The following is a 17,408-nucleotide window of genomic DNA, read 5'->3' on the forward strand; positions in this document are numbered from 1 at the left end:
CATTGCCCGTCTTGTCAGGCACCACGATGGTCGCTGCATGACACAATTCCTCCCACACGTCTCCTGTTTGTCAAAGGCCCAGCCCTGCTGTGCCCTGCCCGTTTATCGACGTTTAATCTCCGCCCTTATTGTATCCTCGCCACCCCTCCTGCTGCCTCGACTCTTCTCTCTCGCGCCTTTCCGAGTCGAGTCGACCTGACCATCGCGCGACCAACCCGAGTACAGCTAAGCCAGCAAACTACTGCAATCCTCCCCTATCACGGGCAGGTCCCTTTTTTTCCACCTTCTCTTCTTTTCCCTTCCTCGCCGTCGAATTCCCACGCCCTTTTTTTTGAACATCGATCCGACTCGACGCCGCCTCCGTGTACGACGACTCGTCTCGATTCGATTCCCGTCGTTAACGTCAATTCAAAACCACCGGCGACCGCTCTCCCTTCAACTCTCATCGATCGATCAGCTCCGCTCATCCGGGCTGGCGAGGTAGTGGACTTCATTTACGCTCTTTCGTAGCTTCGTCTTTTTTCAATTCGCTTCGCTTCGCCGCCGGCCGGGACCCGACTTTGTAATTAGACCTTGGCCACGCCATACCGACATTAGCAGCCAGATCCACCTTTCCTCGGCTCCGAATCTCATCAATCAATTAATACGATCCCACCCCGATCGCCGCCCGCCATCTAAGCTTACTTTTCTAAACTACTACACGAAATCACGATCAACCATGTTTTGGAAGGTGGCCGTAACCACCGCCGCGCTGGCCTCCAGCGCGTGCGCCGAGATCCGTCCGCTGGCTATGGATCCCACGATTGAGGTCAGGGCCGTCGACGTGTTGGAACGAAACTACGAGGATGTCGCAAACCGGTACATCGAGAAGCGCCAGAGTATGGACATCAACGCCGAATGGGTTCCCAACGCCCTCGAGGTCAAGGTCAATGCCGATGGCTCCATCAACATGACGGCATGGGAGACGGAAACTTCGGCCGCTTGCACTTCAGCACTCTCGCATCTCGACGCTGCGTCGAACCCGTCTGGAACTTGTATCTGCTACAACCTCCCGAGCCTGGATGCGAAGACGGGAGTTTTCGAGGCCGACTTGCGCCTATTTAAGGTCTCCGATCCTGTCGGTGCCTTTTCCGGCATCCCGCCGCAAAACATCCAGGTCGGCCTCTCCTTCAACGGCGCCTCCGTGTCGCCCGTCAGCGCGAACAAGATTGCTGGAACGGCCTCCGTCCGCCGCGACATGGCTCGCGACGTGACCTTTGAAGTCCCCTGGACCGGTCTGCAGAAGCGTGTCGTCACACCCCAAGCCCTGCAGTCGTATCTGTTCGTCGGTCAGATTGACCAGAGCAGAATGGTTGCGCCCATGTCTATGTACGTTTACTTACTGCCCTTGTGGAACCGTGCTTTGCTAACATGAATAGGTCTCAACTTGAGTCGCTCGTCATGCCAACCCTCACTCTCACCGGTGTCAACGCCGCCGGGCAGTCTGTCAGCACGAATGTTTCATCGAACGAGGCGTCTTTCATTACTGGCGTCTTCTCCAAGGAAATCGTCCGCTCCGACGTTGCCATGGCCCAGGCCGCCGTCGACGACATGGTTGCTGGCCTCAAGAATGGAACCGTCGCCTTTGTGCTTCCCGGCGTCCAACTCATGATTTTCCCCGTCGGACTCATCGTTACTGGCACCTGGCTAGTGATCGGACTGGCTTTCTACGGATTTGGCACCTACGAGCGCATTGGCTACGCCGACAGCTACAGGAGACGAAGGGCCGTCGCCGGCGACACCGCTAAGCGTATATAAGAGACTTACCGCCGAATCTCTTCGAAAGAGCTGAAAGCGGACTGTAGGAAATTGGTAGTGGTATCAAAGAGGAGGATACGCGGTAGCGGGAGAACCGGGGTTGTAGGATTGGACCAGTATCTCGCCCACGGCGGCAGAGGCATCAGCATCGAGCAGCAGCGTCAAATTACTTTTTTTTTTATCATCTTCACTTCGCTCCCTTCACCCACCGTTGGGCAGCACCCTATCTATCGTAAATAGTTGGATGTTCATTTACCTCTCTATAGAAACAATATCCACCACCTAGTGAAGGCTGCTTCACCTGTTCCTCTACTCCTTCGTTTGCCGAGACTTGTGCGTACGCGTGAAAGGCCCTGGGCACGTTTTGAGAGGTAGTCGATTCTGCGGCTGTTGTGCGACATGTTACAGTTTCGGGGAAAGTTTCAGCAAGGGTACGGGCAAATACGACGTCACGGCGATCCGTCAGTGTGGATGGAGGGGAGGGATTGATGGGATGACACCAGCCACACGTGGCTGGTGGAAAAAGGAAAGTCGTCGCGGCGCCTCTTTGATTGGTCGACGATGCTGGGATTGTGTTGGTGATTGATACGGCACCGGTTGCCGTCTTTCTCTCTCACGGCCCGAAGCGGTATGTCAGGGCCGTGGGCCTTCCGGATAACGGCAGATTGATCAAGACGATGGTGTCGCTAGGACCGGTTAGATGTGTACCACCCAGCCTCGGTAAGACCGTCCATCCACCATGTTTGAGAGAAGTCCTCAACTCCACGGGGCGCTGCTGGAAGGTGGGCACTACGGGTGCGTCGGCGACGGAACCCGAGGCCATCGCGCCGCGATACCGAGCCCGCCGCCGTCTAGAAGCGAGTGAAAAGTAGCTCCCGCAAAGAACGGCAAACTCCCAACGTTCGGCGAATAGGGACCTGTTCTGCGGTAGAGCTCTCTTAAATTGGCGGGGATGGCTAAACTCTACAGAGTTCCGTCTGCCCATCTTTCATAAAGCTTGCCATCCCCCATCCCCCATCCCTTGAAGCTTTTGGGTTGTTTGGCTGGTTTGTTTGTTGTGAAGCATGGAGAATTTTAGGTTGGATTGTCCGTCGGCGTTTGGTAGGCGGCGGGATAGGCGTTTAGAGGGATCGACTTACTTTTGGTTGGAGGCGGTTGAAGGGTTGGCTATTTTGGGATGGCGATGGGGTGAGCGGGAGGGATGCCATCGCCTCGGGGAATTCTCGTCTGGTTAGACTCCGCGAATCCACATGCTGATCACCGAGGAAGGCTATTAGCACTTTCGGGGTTCTGTCCATGGAGTTTGGTTTCCCCTGAGCTGAATGTCTTTGTCGTGGGCAGCATGAAAGCTCTTGATCGGGGGGTTGATCACAAGCAGGGCCTGAACCGGGTCCATCTCTGTCGGGGTTTGCGGCGGATATATTGGGCTTCCGGGTCTGTCCTGTGAGACGGAGGACACGTGAATCATGCCATGGGAGTGCAAAGCGGCTGTGGGAAGTAGAGGATCCCGGTGTGGCCGGAGTAAGGTCCGGAGACAGCCGGGTGCCGGAAAATGGCCGGCAGTCCCGGGGGAGGCGGCGTGAAGACGTCCGCTGAATGCCTTTGAAGCTTTGGAGGACGACAACGATTCACCAGAATACATTTACATAGTGATTAATAAGTTTATATTGTTTGTGTCTTGAAGTTGCGTTTGCACTATCATTAGTAGCTCATGCTTAGAACATGAGTCCAAGCGAATGATCAACCAAGACGATGATACCTGTGGGTTTAACCCCAACTTTGATGACAGTGGTAGAATTCGTGATCGAGAGTGCACGACGAGAGCCAGACCAACGAGCCAGGTAAATGGTGACCTGCGTAAGATTTCGGAAGGAGACAAGTATAGCATGTATGGTGGGTTGCAGAGCCATGTTACGGCAAGAACATGGCTGATGTTCAGGCCATTAAGCCGTAGAGCTTCAGTCTTTTGACGTGAAAACACTAGATTTGATTTTCATACAGCATTTCATCACAGGATTCGATATTAGGCACCCCATTCGCGCATTCTTTGGAGACAGAAAGGCAGAGCCGTCTAGTTAACGAGGCCTATTCATAACGTCTTGTTGAGAACAATTTTGAAACCACAAATCAAGGATGCTTTCAAATCGGCTCTCTGCCTTGAACGACTCACGGAAATGCTCAGTGATATATACACGGAGGCGTTTCGGGAGCGCCTGGATTACGATGAATGCGCTCCTCCAACTGAGCCTTTGCAGTCATTATGAGCAGCAGCAGCGGCGTTTGGTCATGAGAAACCAACCAGAGCATTGCAAATCAAAAACACAACATCGACGCACGTTGCTTAGAATTGACATACAATGCCTGTGCCTCGCTTCCCTCTGAATGTGCGACTGACACACACCCGTAATCGAAGTTGTTGACACACCATGCAACTGGATCTCAGAATCCCCAACAATCTTCCAACCCTAGAATGTATTATTCAACTTCTTCCAACTCTAAAATAATGCAGCAACGCTGGAGACGTCTCGAAAAGATACAATTCACTCAACCCGACCTGGGCCCTTCGCTCACCATGTGGGTTCCCGTGCTCCACCACCACAACTCCCTCCCGCTATGATCGTCTCCACGTCCCCTCGTCGTCACCAACCAAGACTTCAAGCTGGGTTTCCAATCGCCCGGCTAGCTCAATCGGTAGAGCGTGAGACTCTTAATCTCAAGGTTGTGGGTTCGACCCCCACGTCGGGCTCAATTCCCGTCCGCGATTGACCAGTAATTATCTTTTTGCTGTTTCTTCTTTTCTTGCTGTTTCAATAGGAATGGCTTGCTCCTGTAGCGACGTATTCACGGCAACGGCTTCGTTACACTTGGTTTTGTTGACTCTGTAGAAAATGCGTTGAGTGAACGTCTAGTTCGAGAATCTTTTCTCATGAGATGGGTAATTTAATAGGTCTGAGATCGGTCATCTGGCTAGACGGGTGACTAGAGCTCTCGCAACGCTGGCAATCAATTTGATCTTGAGTTGTCAGCTAGAAATATGTGACCAAATGATTCATGCCAATGTCTTGAATGACATGGCTCACAGAGCCCTTTGTAAAGGCCTTGAAGTCATCAACATAATTGGCACGGACATACCACAGAGTCAATAACGCTCTGTCTTATCTTGACCATGAGCTACCTTTATAACTCATTCGAAAATCTCTTACGAAACGAGACCTAGCTGTGGTAGTGACAACACCCATTCCAGCCTGACTTCACCACCAAGGCGTGCTAATTCTTGCACTTGTATCCAGAAATAATTGGACGGGAGTTAAGCTCCGCGAGAACTTTAGGTCAACGACAAGTCCTGTTGTGACCTCTTTTGGATTGCGTCCAGATCAAGCTGGGCTCTGGTGATTATGGCACCCCCAGGCAAGACTCTATCGGAGACGCTTCACTGCGAGAAAGAGGGCTGAAAGTGTCAGGATGAGTAAGAGGACGTTGGCCGAACTCCAGGTTTTGGGAGCTCGCTGCAAGAGTGCTTCAATATCATGGGTGTTCCGGGATCGAGATCATGGAGAAGTAAGCCGACACAAAGGGACATCACTTCGACCTCGCACGGTTAGACTCTCACAGCTGATGGAAGCGGAATCTCATCATATCCCTCCCCTTAAATACTGCCATTAGGATACACGCTGGCCTAGACAAGCTAGCCTGGTTGGCTTTGGAAAACACGGTGACGTGGGGAGATAGGTTTATGAATAGAAACCAAATTTACTTGACCTGTTAAAACGACGTGTCGCCTTAGCATGGCACCAGAGCCCATCGGCTACCTCGCAATGCCAGGTAGGCTACAATCTTGGCCATCTTTGATGCTCTGGGCATTTTCATCTCCAGGGAGCTAGGACCGAGTCCGTTGCTGATACCGCGCTTGCCTTGACACAGCATCAGATAGTTGATAGGCTTCATTAACAAAACGAAAGAGAACCACATATACTTAGGATCATTGACACCAAAGCCAGTACATAGTGTGCTGCTTGGTGTTGATGATTTTCGGCGGCACACCATGAAGCGAATGAAGATGTATGATTAAAACCTGGCGAATGCTACTCGTAGACCTGAAAGGTCTGAGGACTCGCGTGCCCATATCTTTGCTTGTAGAAGAGACTGTTGAGCCTAGTATTCGAGTGGTTTCTGAAAAGGGTGCGCTTCAGAATGGTGGTCTTCATATGCATGGTGAAATTCCCTCGCGGGGTCGTGATCACTTGTTGGTAAATCCATAATTACGACACTCAAGTATTTTCAACTGCTCAATCTACGAGATTCTTCGCCATCGGGCGTCATAAGATCATGCCTTCGCAACAAACTTGGCCGAGCATCCAACTAGTGTCAACTCAACCACGGTACGTATGGAGCTGAGTGAAGTATCCTCATACGAAGCCCATACCATACAAGCGACTTGAATGAGAAAACCATCTCCCGAGGGGCTGGTCTTCGTCAGCTGTGACCTTTTGGCTTCGTTGAATGTAGTCAGAACCAAAGGCCCATTAGTCGACGGACCAAACTTTACCATCCTCAAAACCACACAACGGCACCGTCTTGACGTTGATAAAGACTTTTATTGTATTTTACTCATTGATCTCACTAAGAACACCGTTTCACGCCCCAATCATATCCAGAATATCAGTAAACCTCCAGTCTTTCCTACAAATTGCGACGTTGAAGGACTTGATATGCAATCCTCCATCACAAGCTGTGCTGACAAAGCTCATCTGAAGTCGAGATGCGGCAGCATCATGATTAGCATCTGACTCGGCCAGTGCGATTGCATGAATGTTCCCGCCCACCCCCTTGAAGGAATGCAAGAATGCGATAGGCAAGCTGCACTCAAATAACCCGCACATACTCTGAGCTGGCAGCTACCTTCTGTCAAGCTTGGACCATCACAACATACATGAAGACGTCCATGACATGCACTAGCGGTTGGCTGGATGGTGTATATTGATGGATCTTAAGACGATTTACTAGTCACGGCGGTGTCGAACCTGTTTGCTCTCTTCATTTTTTTCGCTGGGGCTAGCGGGAGGCCTCGGTATCGCCATGTCCTGTCGGGCATCAAGGGCATCTCGGAAAGCCTCACGGACATCATCAGACGAAGGGTATCCTGGAGAAGGTGGAGTTGCGGATTGACGAACCTGACGATGCAACGCCAAGTCATCTCAATCCAGTTTTCCGGTCGGCAGACGAAGTAACTTGGCAACCTCAATGTTGTTTGAATCGGCGATTGGAGCAAAGTTTTTCAGGATCAATATCAACACCACCAGAGACATAACGAGGCGAACAAAACAACAGAAGACACCCACTTGGCGCCGTCCTAGTCAATGGACCGTGACGTCATGGTCTTGAGTCTCGAAGACATCGGTCGGTTCTGAGGCCCTCAGCCGCAGCCACATTGTGGCTTGAATCTTCACGTCGCAGCGGCTCGGACACGTGGTTTGAAGCGCGGGTTGGTTTGAAGGGGTCAACTGTGGCTCACCATTCACTCATTCCAGCCGCCGTGCTCGACCAAACTCCCTCTCTTCCGTACCCCGGAGGAGGTCCTGAAACTGCCCAAATGCATCACAATACCGACCATATCCAGCGAATTTCATGCGGCCAAGCGGTTGCTAGACGCCGGTTCCACGTCGGTGGTAATCTGCTGCGCTCAGAACTCTCAATGCTTACCCGGGCGCATGAATGATGCTCGTTTCTAGCAGGGAACGCCTGTCCACGCCTTTTGTCGCCAACACACCCATCGCACATGCCTGAAGATTTGCTCCCAGAGACTTGACCCAATGGCAAAGCCGTCGTGGCATAACATCAGACGCAGCAGCAGCGAAACCCTGGGAATGAAGCCCCGAATACCCTCTCCCGAGGCAAGGAGGATGCTGTCGATATTTGACAGCTGTCACCAGGTTGCCCGGAGACAAGGCGAATTCGCGCTGGAGGCACCGGATTGTCCCCTCGATGGCGGTGCTATTCGACGATGGGCGAAATGACAGAGTCTGCAGCCTTGACTCAATCGCGGCCCCCTCGCGTCCCTGGCAACATCACCATTTGTATATGGATGTCATGCGTTGCGAAGGGGTAGGAGGGTCCACCGCGGCTTCGTGGATCCAACATCGGATGAGAGGGAGCCGCGGCTCGCTCCAATCACGGAACGAGCGGTGCACTGGCAACTCTGGCACAAAGGAGCTTTCCTCTCATCATCGGTGTTCGGCCGGCGGGGCATGGGGCGTACAAGCGTGGCCTGGTCATGTCCTGGACGGGGACTGCATGATCGGTGGGAGGGATATCACACACGACCGGGCTTTCCTGACCGTCCCTGGGCTAGAACTTGACGGCTGTTACTCCGGAGCAGCGAGGATGGTATATATCGTAAACCGACGGCCACCCCGCAGCCGACGTGTGTGTTTCGAACGTTTAGTCAACGTCTGTGAAAAGTCAATCAGCAAAATACTACACGATACCTGCCATTTCCGAGACTTGGGACCTCTCACAATCCCACGCTCGATTGATCACATCTCCTCAATCCGCACCCTAATCTCCGTTGAGAGCATTGACTCTCCGATACCCATCCGATGACTGCCAAAACGGACGTTGCCACGCTCGTGGCGCAGATGAATGAGGCCCTTGCTTCGATCCACGCGACGATCGAGGGCCTCTCGAACTCTGCCGCCGAGAGCGACACGAAACTCGATGAACTCGAGAAGAAGCGTGATAACACGATCGCAGAGCTCCAGGCCGCATACGAAAAGGAGCAAGCGGAGCTCGCGGCGGCACGGCAAAAAGAGCTGGAAGAAATCGCCGAACAGCGGCGGAAAGAAGACGAGGAACGCGAGGCCCGTCGTCGAAGAGAAGATGAGGAATTGGCCGCCCGCAAGGCCAAAGAAGACGAGGAGAAATTGCACACCTTTGATACCACTACGCATAATGTCGAAGACGAGATGGATGGCCTCATGGATGACATTGAAGACGCGACCGCCAAGGTGATAGCCGAGGGAGAAGCCAAGCTGGCAGAGCTCGAGAAGAAGAGAGCAGTAAGTCGGAGTGTGGGCTCGGTCGTGCGATGGGGTCTGACTTTACCAACAGGAACTCAACCGCTTGATCGAAGAGCAGATGAAGGCGTCGGTGCCTCCTGTACCGACCCGCAAGAGAGCGCGAACGGTGCGCAGAGGAGGAGGAACAATATCCGGTCAGCCGTCTCCCCTGCCAAAGGAGGAGACGGCAGAGAAAGCAGCCGAGAGCCCGGCCGAGAGCGCACCATCCGCGCCGCCCGCCGAAGGAACTCCCGCCGCCGAAGACAAAGATACCCAAGAAGGTGACGACTCCCAGCCACCAAACGAAGAACCAGTGGCTGAAAAGAGCTTGGAGGCGGTGAGCACGGAGGAGGCTCAATCTAGCGAAGACACACCCGCGACGGAGGTGGCTGCTCCCGAGGCTCAGGAGAGCTGCAAAGACGACTCCGTCCCGGAGCAGCCCGAGGAGGCTGCCGCGCCGGAAGAGGCTAGCGAGCCCGCCCCTACGGGGGATACCAAGGAAGATATCGCTCCCGAACCTCCCGCGGCCGAGGAGACCCAAGAAGCCCCTGCTGAGGCGGAGAGCACGTCTCCGGTTGAGGTCAGGGGCCTGGCGGTGGAAGAGTCCGAGACCGCACCGGCCGAAGAAGCTGTCCCAGCTGAAGCACCCATGGAAGAGACTGCACTCGCGGAACAAGCTCCTTCGGAAGAGCCGGCGCAGGAGGTCGCTGGAGATGCAGACGCTCCGTCGACGGATGAGACGAGAGAGATTTCGGTCGAGGAGACTTCTGCGCCCCAAGACACGCCTATGGCCGAAGAAGCCCCCGAAGTCGATGACACGGCGAAGGAGATTCCAACCGAGGCACCTGAAGCGGAAGACACCCCTGCCGCCGACAAGGGCCTCGTAGATGAAGCCCCAAATGAAGAGCCTGCGCAGGAGAGTGCCCCCGCAGCCGAGGAGAGTCCCGAAGTAGAGGCAAGTCCCTCAGATGAGCCAGTGGAGGAGGAGAAGCCTGCAGACGACACCGAGCCAAGCGCCGAGAAAGAGGATGATGATACCCCAAAGAATGAAGAGGCGCAGGCTGCGGATGATGCCGTCGATGATGGGGCACAGGAGAGAGCCATTCCTGAGATCTCTACCAAGGCTGTCGTTGACGAGTCGACCGCGGACGACGGCCCAAGTACGGAACCGGTCGAGAACGAGGAGGAACATTCAAAGCCCTCCGAGGAGACGGAAGAAACAGTGGAGATCTCGGCCGAGAGCCAAGAGGTTCCAGAGGTCAGCTCCAAGGCTGTCGCAGAAGACGAGATCGTTCAAGATGAGACACCGGCACATGATGAGCCTGCCCAACCGGAAGTCGCCGCGGGGCAAGACGATCTTCCCGCACAAGACGATGACCCATCACCGGAAGAGGCTGAAGTCACCGATGCCCCTGCACAGGATGAGGCTGAGAACGACAGTGGCTCTAAGGAAGATCTTTCGAAGGAGGAAGTTGTCTCTGCCCATGACAAGTCTGCCGAAGTGCCGGCTGAGGTACCTACCGAGGAAATTTCTGTACCAGAGACCACCCCGGCCGAGGATGACAGCCTTCCCACGGACGAGGTCACCGCCGAAAGTCACGCAGAAGAGCCAACAGAGGACAAGCCTGAACCAGCGGATGATGAGTCACCAGAGACCGAACAAGCACAGCAAAGTACCGATGACGCTGTCCCAGAGCCTGAGCAGGTGCCGACAAGCGACTTGGCCGTGGAGACCCTCGAGGATCAGGATAAGCCTGACGATGCTATCGAAGCCTCTACCGCAGATCAACAGCCTGCCGACGATGCCGCAGTCGAAGTAGAAGAGACTCGACACTTGGAAGATAGTCAAAGCGGCGCCGTCGTCGCAGATAACGCCGATGGCAAAGCCTCTGATGAAGCTCACGCTTCTGATGAACCCCCAGCCCCAGTCGATCTCGCCCAAGAAGAGTCGCAATCCAAGGATGAGGACCACCAAGACCAAGCAGCAGATAACCAAATCGTTGAGCCCTCCCATCCCGAGGCGAACGTTGAGCAACAAGACACTCTCGGCGCAGATGACAATGTCCAGGCTCAAGATGCCTCTCAAGAAGTTCAAGCGGAAGTCAGTGACCAACCCCCGACAACCCAGGAGGAGGAAGAGCACCTACCAACCACTGCCAGCAAAGATCTTGAAGATGCAGATTCCCAAGAGCGGGACGCTATGCATTCGGACGGAGAGGAACACACTCGTGGTGTCCTTGACGCAGACGATTCCGCTCATGGACCTTCTGACACCGCCGCCGACGCCAGTACTGTGACAGAGCCCGCCGAAGTCTCTGAAACCCTCGAGGTTGATCAAACTGAGGCGCTGAAGGAGACGGAGGATGTTGCCGAGTCCCATGAACCAGAGAGTGCCGTTGGGCAAGAAGTTCAAGACACTGCTGAGGCTGAGAAGGCTTCTGCTGCGGAGAGCGAAGAGCCGGCACAATCATCGGAGCCTCAAGTCGATGATGAGCATGCGGAGTCTGTTTCAGCTTTGCATGTGGACGAGGACAATGCCGAATCACCATCGGCGCCCGCCGAGGACGGTAAGCATAACCAAGGCGACGCTGAGGTTATCGAGCGCTCCGCATCTCCCGAAGTTGGCGAAGTCGAGGAAGGCAAGGATTCCGAAGACGTCGTTCCTCCGCAAGAGGCGGAAAGCGCGGCTGATCGGGACCTTGAGGATACACCTGCGGTTGAAAATGACGAGCCTTCTCAACCTGCTGAGCCTGAGGCTGCGCATGTTGAAACCGTGTCAGACCAGCCAGTCGTCGACAAGGATGATGAGCCATCGTCGCCTCGGCAAGAAGACAGCTCCGTTCATGTCCAGAACGTGGCCGAGGAAGAGACTAAGTTTCCCGAAATCTCTTCAGCGGATGGAGACGAGGAGCTTGAGGAGGCAAAGGCGGCCGAGGACCATTCTGAAACTCAGGAGCCGGAGACGATCGCAGCTGGGCCAACACCAACCGTCGAGGACACGAGTCTGCCAGCGGATTATGAGCTGGCCCAGGACCGGGAGGCTGATGTCGAGAGCGAGAAGGTCGATGATCTTCCGTCTATGGACACCGCAGAGGCAGCCCCAGTTTCGCACGCTGAACTCGACGATGCTGTCGAGGAAGCGAAGGCACTTGACAACATTCGGGAGCCCCATGACACAGAGGAGGCGACACCTGAAGTTTCCGCGATCGACAGCGATGTGCCAGCTCAGGCCACTGAGGTTGTTGACCGTGAGGATGTCGAGGCGGCGTCTGCACAGCTTGAGAGCCACGAACCAGTGCAAGCACCCGGGTCCGAAGTTGAGACCAAGGAAGTCGAGCATGCACTCTCCGAGGCCGAAAGTGATCACGAGGACAAGAAAGAGATTATTGGTGCTCCTGTGGAAGAGGACAAGCTTGCTCAAGCTGACGACTTGGCCGACGCCGATAAGGACATTTCTTCGAGTCCTGATGACCACGAAGAGGCTGTTACCGCCGACGATTCTGTCGCACCGCTTACCCACCACGACTCCAGCGATCATCCTGAGACCGCCTTCGAGGAGGCACCGATGTCAAGGTCTTTGGATAGCGCCCCTGTCGAAGTATCACTTGCGACAAAGGCGGTCCACGAGGATGTTCCAACCGTCGAGCTTCATCAACATGACGTTGACGCTGAGCTCGAAGAGGCGCACTCATCAGAGGCCGTCGACCAGACGGAGGTTGGACATGACCAGGACTCTTCGCTTGCCGAGACGAGTTTCCCTGCCGAGGAGCCTTCGCATGTCGAGGAGCATCTTCAGCCCAGAGAAGCATCGGCACATATTGGTCACGACGAGGAACATGGCGCAGACTCCCCGACTGCGGTAGTGCAAGATGAGCTCGTCCACAAGGAGGAAGAAGCCGAGCGTGATGAGGGCGACAAGCCCGTCATGGTCGAGGACCAAGAGGAAGCCCACAGACCTGGAACGCCAATTGTCGAAGATGTCCACCAGCCCAGCTTTGATGAGGACAAGCACGACCACGACGACGGCATGGCGCGCGGTCTTGATGCTGGAGCTCAAGTCACCCGACGCAGCGTGGAGCTTGGCGAGGCCGAGGATGACCACCCTGCCAGCTTCGACGATTCCCAAGAACTCGGCGAAAAGCACGATCTCTCAGTCATCACTGAGCACACTGAGCCTGCCGCCTCGACAGCTGGTGATACGTCTGGCTTAGCCGCGTCGTACTACCACCCTGATACTTTGAGCCGCAACGTCTCCGAAGCGCCAGATGTCGCTGCTGAGAGCTCATACATGACCGAGACCACCAGCATGGCTGCCGCTGCGGACCGGGATCACGATCAAGAGTATCATGGAGACTTCGAGCCGGCTGGTGCCCATGACCATGGCGACGCCAGCTTTTCTTCTTCCACGAAGCAAGTTCACTTTGACGATCACGTCGACAGCGTGGACTACGACGATGACCACTCGTCACCGGTTCTCAGTGTCCGCGAGGAGGACAGCGATGCGGAAGAGACTTACGTCAATCCCTTTGCTAGACCGACGCAGCAGGCGGCATACAACCCCTTCGCTCAGCAAACGGCGACAGAAACATCGGAGGCATCGAACAACCCTTTCGCCAGGAATACCACCACAGCTGCGGACTTCTTACGCTCGGTCAGCCCTCAAGGTCAGCGCTCGACATCACCAGCGGCTGAGCACTTCCTGCGTTCTGCGAGTTCCTTTGGATCTCATCCTGACGAGCAAGCACGAGAGTCGTCAATTACCAACCCGTTTGCCAGGAGCACTACTCCCACAGGTCGAAGCTCGTCGGGCAGCCCCCTAGCCCAACGTTCACCCGGGAATCCCTTTGCCCGTAGCACAACTCCGGGCAGTGACTTTGGCCACGATGCAGATGTGACGGGACACGAGTCCACGTTCGAAGATCCGTTTGCTGCCGCTGCGCCGCCTGTCGAGGGTCGCCAGCCCACCCCTCAGGTCCCAGAGTCATACAACCCCTTTGCTAGGAGCCCTGCATCCGACCGCAGTTTCCTTCCCACCGTAAGCACCCTCGGCGCTTCTCCCGTAGACACCAACCCGTTTGCGGCAGCCAGAAGCAGAGGGAGAAGTGGCACCGTGGGAAGCATGGGAAGCATGGGCAGCGGAGCCGATGACACGAGTTTCGGCCAAGCCGTTCCGTCTATTGTTGGCCAAGAGTACCCGGTAGGCCCCATGATAGACTCAGATGAGGAGGGTGAAGATCCCTTCAGCCTCGGCTCAGTAGGTCAGAGCAGCAGCCCGTTGGCAGCAAGACTCGCAGTGACGCCGTTGGATACTATTCAGGAGCGCTACAACAGCGAATTGGAAGACATGGACTCCGATTCCGAAGAGCCTGAGAGTCTCACCGGCTCGCAACAGCTGCCACCTTTGCAACAACGAGTTCCCCCTTCTTTGCCAAGCATCCAGGAGCGTCACGGTCATGGCTTCGAGGACTCCGATGAGGAGGAAGAAGACTACAACTCGAATATGCCTGGTCAGATCAATCCCGCGTTGACATCATCGCAGTACAGAGAAAGCCCACCTCCGCCTCCGCCTCGCGTTCCGAGTTCCCAAGGCTTCTATCAGCAGGAGGCAGCAGACTCTTCTGAAGATGACGGCCACCCATTAGAATTGCACTCTGCCGCCTTTACCCAGCCGGCCCCCCTCTCATCTTCGTTGCACAGAGCGACTCCCCCTCCCCCTCCCCCTCCGCGCGGCTCCAGCTCACAAGGTCACTACGGACGACAACTTGACGACTCTTCGGAAGAGGAACAGAACGATTGGGACAACGACTTTACTCCTGCCCAGCCCACAGCTATTTCGGCATCGCAATTCGGAACCGCCCCCCCGCCCCCGCCGCCTCCCCGTGCCCCCAGTTCCCTGTCACAGAGCAGACTTCACGTGGAGGACTCAGACGAGGAAGATCAAGGTGTCTTACCCTCTCAAGATTCACAGCCCTTCGCGATGGCGTCTTCAGGTTACAGGGCTACACCCCCTCCTCCCCCGGCGCCTCGTGCGCCCAGTTCACAAGGCTTCCATCATCAAGAGCAAGCGGACTCAAGTGAGGACGAAATCCCCAACATCGCTCGACCTGGTCAGTTCCCCATTTCATCAACATCTCAGTTCAGGGCCACCCCGCCCCCGCCCCCGCCTCCGCGAGCCCCAGTCTCGCAGGGTCTCCATGGCCAGGATCTCTTGGATACCAGTGACGAAGAAGAGGATATGGATGATGCTTGGGAATCGAATGCCACTCGGCCCGGCCAGATGCACAGTCTGTCGACGTCGCAGTACAGAGCGACCCCGCCACCGCCTCCGCCTCCGCGTGCCCCCAGCGCACAGGATCGCTACCGTCAACCACTCGAAGACTCCGACAGTGAAGAGGAGGACTTGAATGCTAATCAGTATGGCCAGACAACGGATGTGACGGTGACACTCAACAACCAGTTGATGGAGAGCGACCCGATGGCAACCAACCCGATGAGCCCAGCAAGCCCCCTGGAACCGAGTCCGATGGCGACGACAAACCTGATGAGGTCAACCAGCCCTCTGGCGACAGTAAGCCCGATGTCAGCAAGCCCGGCAGCCCAACAAAGCCCGACGGAAACACAATTCACGGCGTCGGGACCCAGAAGCAGTCAGGATCTTCCAAGTCATCCAAGAGAAGAAGACGGGGAAGAAAGCGATGATTCATGGGAGAACATCAACCAGCGCGGCGAGGCAGCCCGTCTTGCGGCCGACTCAGCATTCCCCGCGCCCACGCCCCAGCTGCGTGTCGACAACTACGAGCAGCAGTGGGCCAACGCAAGCAACGACCAGATCTCCACGGCATCGACTTACCTCACCCCAGCTGGGCCAGGAGACTTCACGGACACCGATTCGCAGGAGTACGCCACTCCCCTGGCTTCAGCCGGGTTCAGCGCGTCTTCGCAGTACACGCAAGGCGCTCTGGACTCACCGCGGCATCCGGAATCTGCTGACATAAAGGACAGCGCTTATGACCCAGCCTATGCTCAAGCAACATCTGGCGTTCCTCATGGACAAGACAATCCGGCCAGCCACCTCGAAGACTCTGACTCTGACAACGACAGCGACTACATCACCCCTGGGGTCGCGCCTGCCGCTCCCTCATTCTTGACTCAGTTCAACGCTCCTCAACAGCCAGAACCAACTGAACCGGTCTTGGAGCAGGTCATTGACTCGTTCCAGAGCGACGAGGATGATGGGCCGAAGACAGCAGTCATGGCGTCCGACGAGCCCGTCACCCAGTACGCATCTTCACGGTTTGGAGCATCATCATGGCGAGACGAACTTCGATCCCCGTCGCTGTTCGGGGCTTCAAGGCACAGCCGCTCCGACTCTCTGAGGTCAGAGCTCCAAAAGTCCATCCATGAAGGTGCGGAAACTGGGCAGCCCTCTCCGCTACAGACCCAGGCGTACCAGCCCGAGGTTCATGTACAAGAAGTTCACAGCCCGGAGGAGGCTCAGATGTACGGCCAAGCTTTTGGACAGGACCCGTACGCCGCCGCTGCGCAACAAGCTCAAATGTACGGACAAGATCCGTATGCCCAACAACAGTTCCAGCAGTTTGGCCACGTCCAAGATGACGAGGAGCAATACGGGCGGCCACAGTACAGCCCAGACTACCAGCAAACTCAGCACGGGCAATTGTCTTCACTAGAGGCCGAGTTGCAAGAGGCGGACGACTCGTCGGAGGATGAGTTTGAACATGCCACTCCACAGTTGGCACCCCAACAAAGTGAGCAAGCACCGGACGTGAGCCCCCTTGCTTTGCGCCAGGAGTCATCACCAGTTACCCCCTCGCGTGCCACTCCTGCTACACCTGTTCAAGGCACGCCCTCCACGCCGTCTCGTGGTCTTGCCAACAGCAGACACAATCCTGACCGACCACAGACACCGCCTTCCCAGCCGGTCGTGGAGGAGGACTTTGATCCCGATGCATTCGTCCCGCGCGACGTGACCAATGTCCCATGGCACGCTCGAACCGACTCTGTGCCGTACTCCGTACAGAGCCAGAGCACGATTGACTCCATGGCATCATCACCAATTCACTCAGCGCTGCCCGTCGACAAGCACGAACCCGTCATTCGGGACTCGTGGCCAGCCTCTGTGCATAACTTGACGCGTCCACGAAATGATTCTACTCTTACCGATCGGTCATTTGACGACCCTTTCAAGTATGACGGCGGGGGCACCAAGTCACTTCATGGAGCATCGGGCTCCGTCGGATCGACGTCCGATAGCCCTGGACGGGCTTCCGGCACAGGCAGTTCACCCGGAAGTCTTATCAGTAGGATGCGCGGGATCTTCGAAGGCAACCAAGCAAAGCAAGAGCCCGCAAGCCCGGTCCGATCGCGGCCGGTTTCGGGCGTCTTCCACCCAGTCCGACGTGCCAAGCCCGAGGACGAGGACGACGGCCCCGGCTATCAGCGCAAGGCTGGGTTTCTCAACGAACACGAGGACGAGGTTGACGAGCAGAGCGCACTCCTACGAAACTCTGCTGGAGGGCTGGAGGCAAATTGACC

At 55.9% G+C, this 17,408-nt stretch overlaps 2 protein-coding genes across 2 annotated transcripts; both read left to right on the forward strand.

Moving 5' to 3' along the window:
• Positions 1-718: 718 nt before the first annotated feature.
• GCG54_00014077 (uncharacterized protein) lies at positions 719-1,797 on the forward strand (the record flags this gene model as incomplete). The annotated part of the gene is made up of 2 exons (XM_045413919.1): positions 719-1,368; positions 1,419-1,797. 2 exons carry the CDS (start codon positions 719-721, stop codon positions 1,795-1,797), a joined length of 1,029 nt encoding a protein of 342 aa, XP_045269023.1.
• A 6,596-nt stretch (positions 1,798-8,393) lies between these two features.
• On the forward strand, positions 8,394-17,406 carry GCG54_00014078 (uncharacterized protein; the record flags this gene model as incomplete). The annotated part of the gene is made up of 2 exons (XM_045413920.1): positions 8,394-8,852; positions 8,905-17,406. 2 exons carry the CDS (start codon positions 8,394-8,396, stop codon positions 17,404-17,406), a joined length of 8,961 nt encoding a protein of 2,986 aa, XP_045269024.1.
• Between the last annotated feature and the right edge of the window lie 2 nt (positions 17,407-17,408).

The sequence above is a fragment of the Colletotrichum gloeosporioides genome, assembly GCF_011800055.1.
Source record: "Colletotrichum gloeosporioides strain Lc1 chromosome Unknown consensus_14, whole genome shotgun sequence".
NCBI lineage: Eukaryota > Fungi > Ascomycota > Sordariomycetes > Glomerellales > Glomerellaceae > Colletotrichum > Colletotrichum gloeosporioides.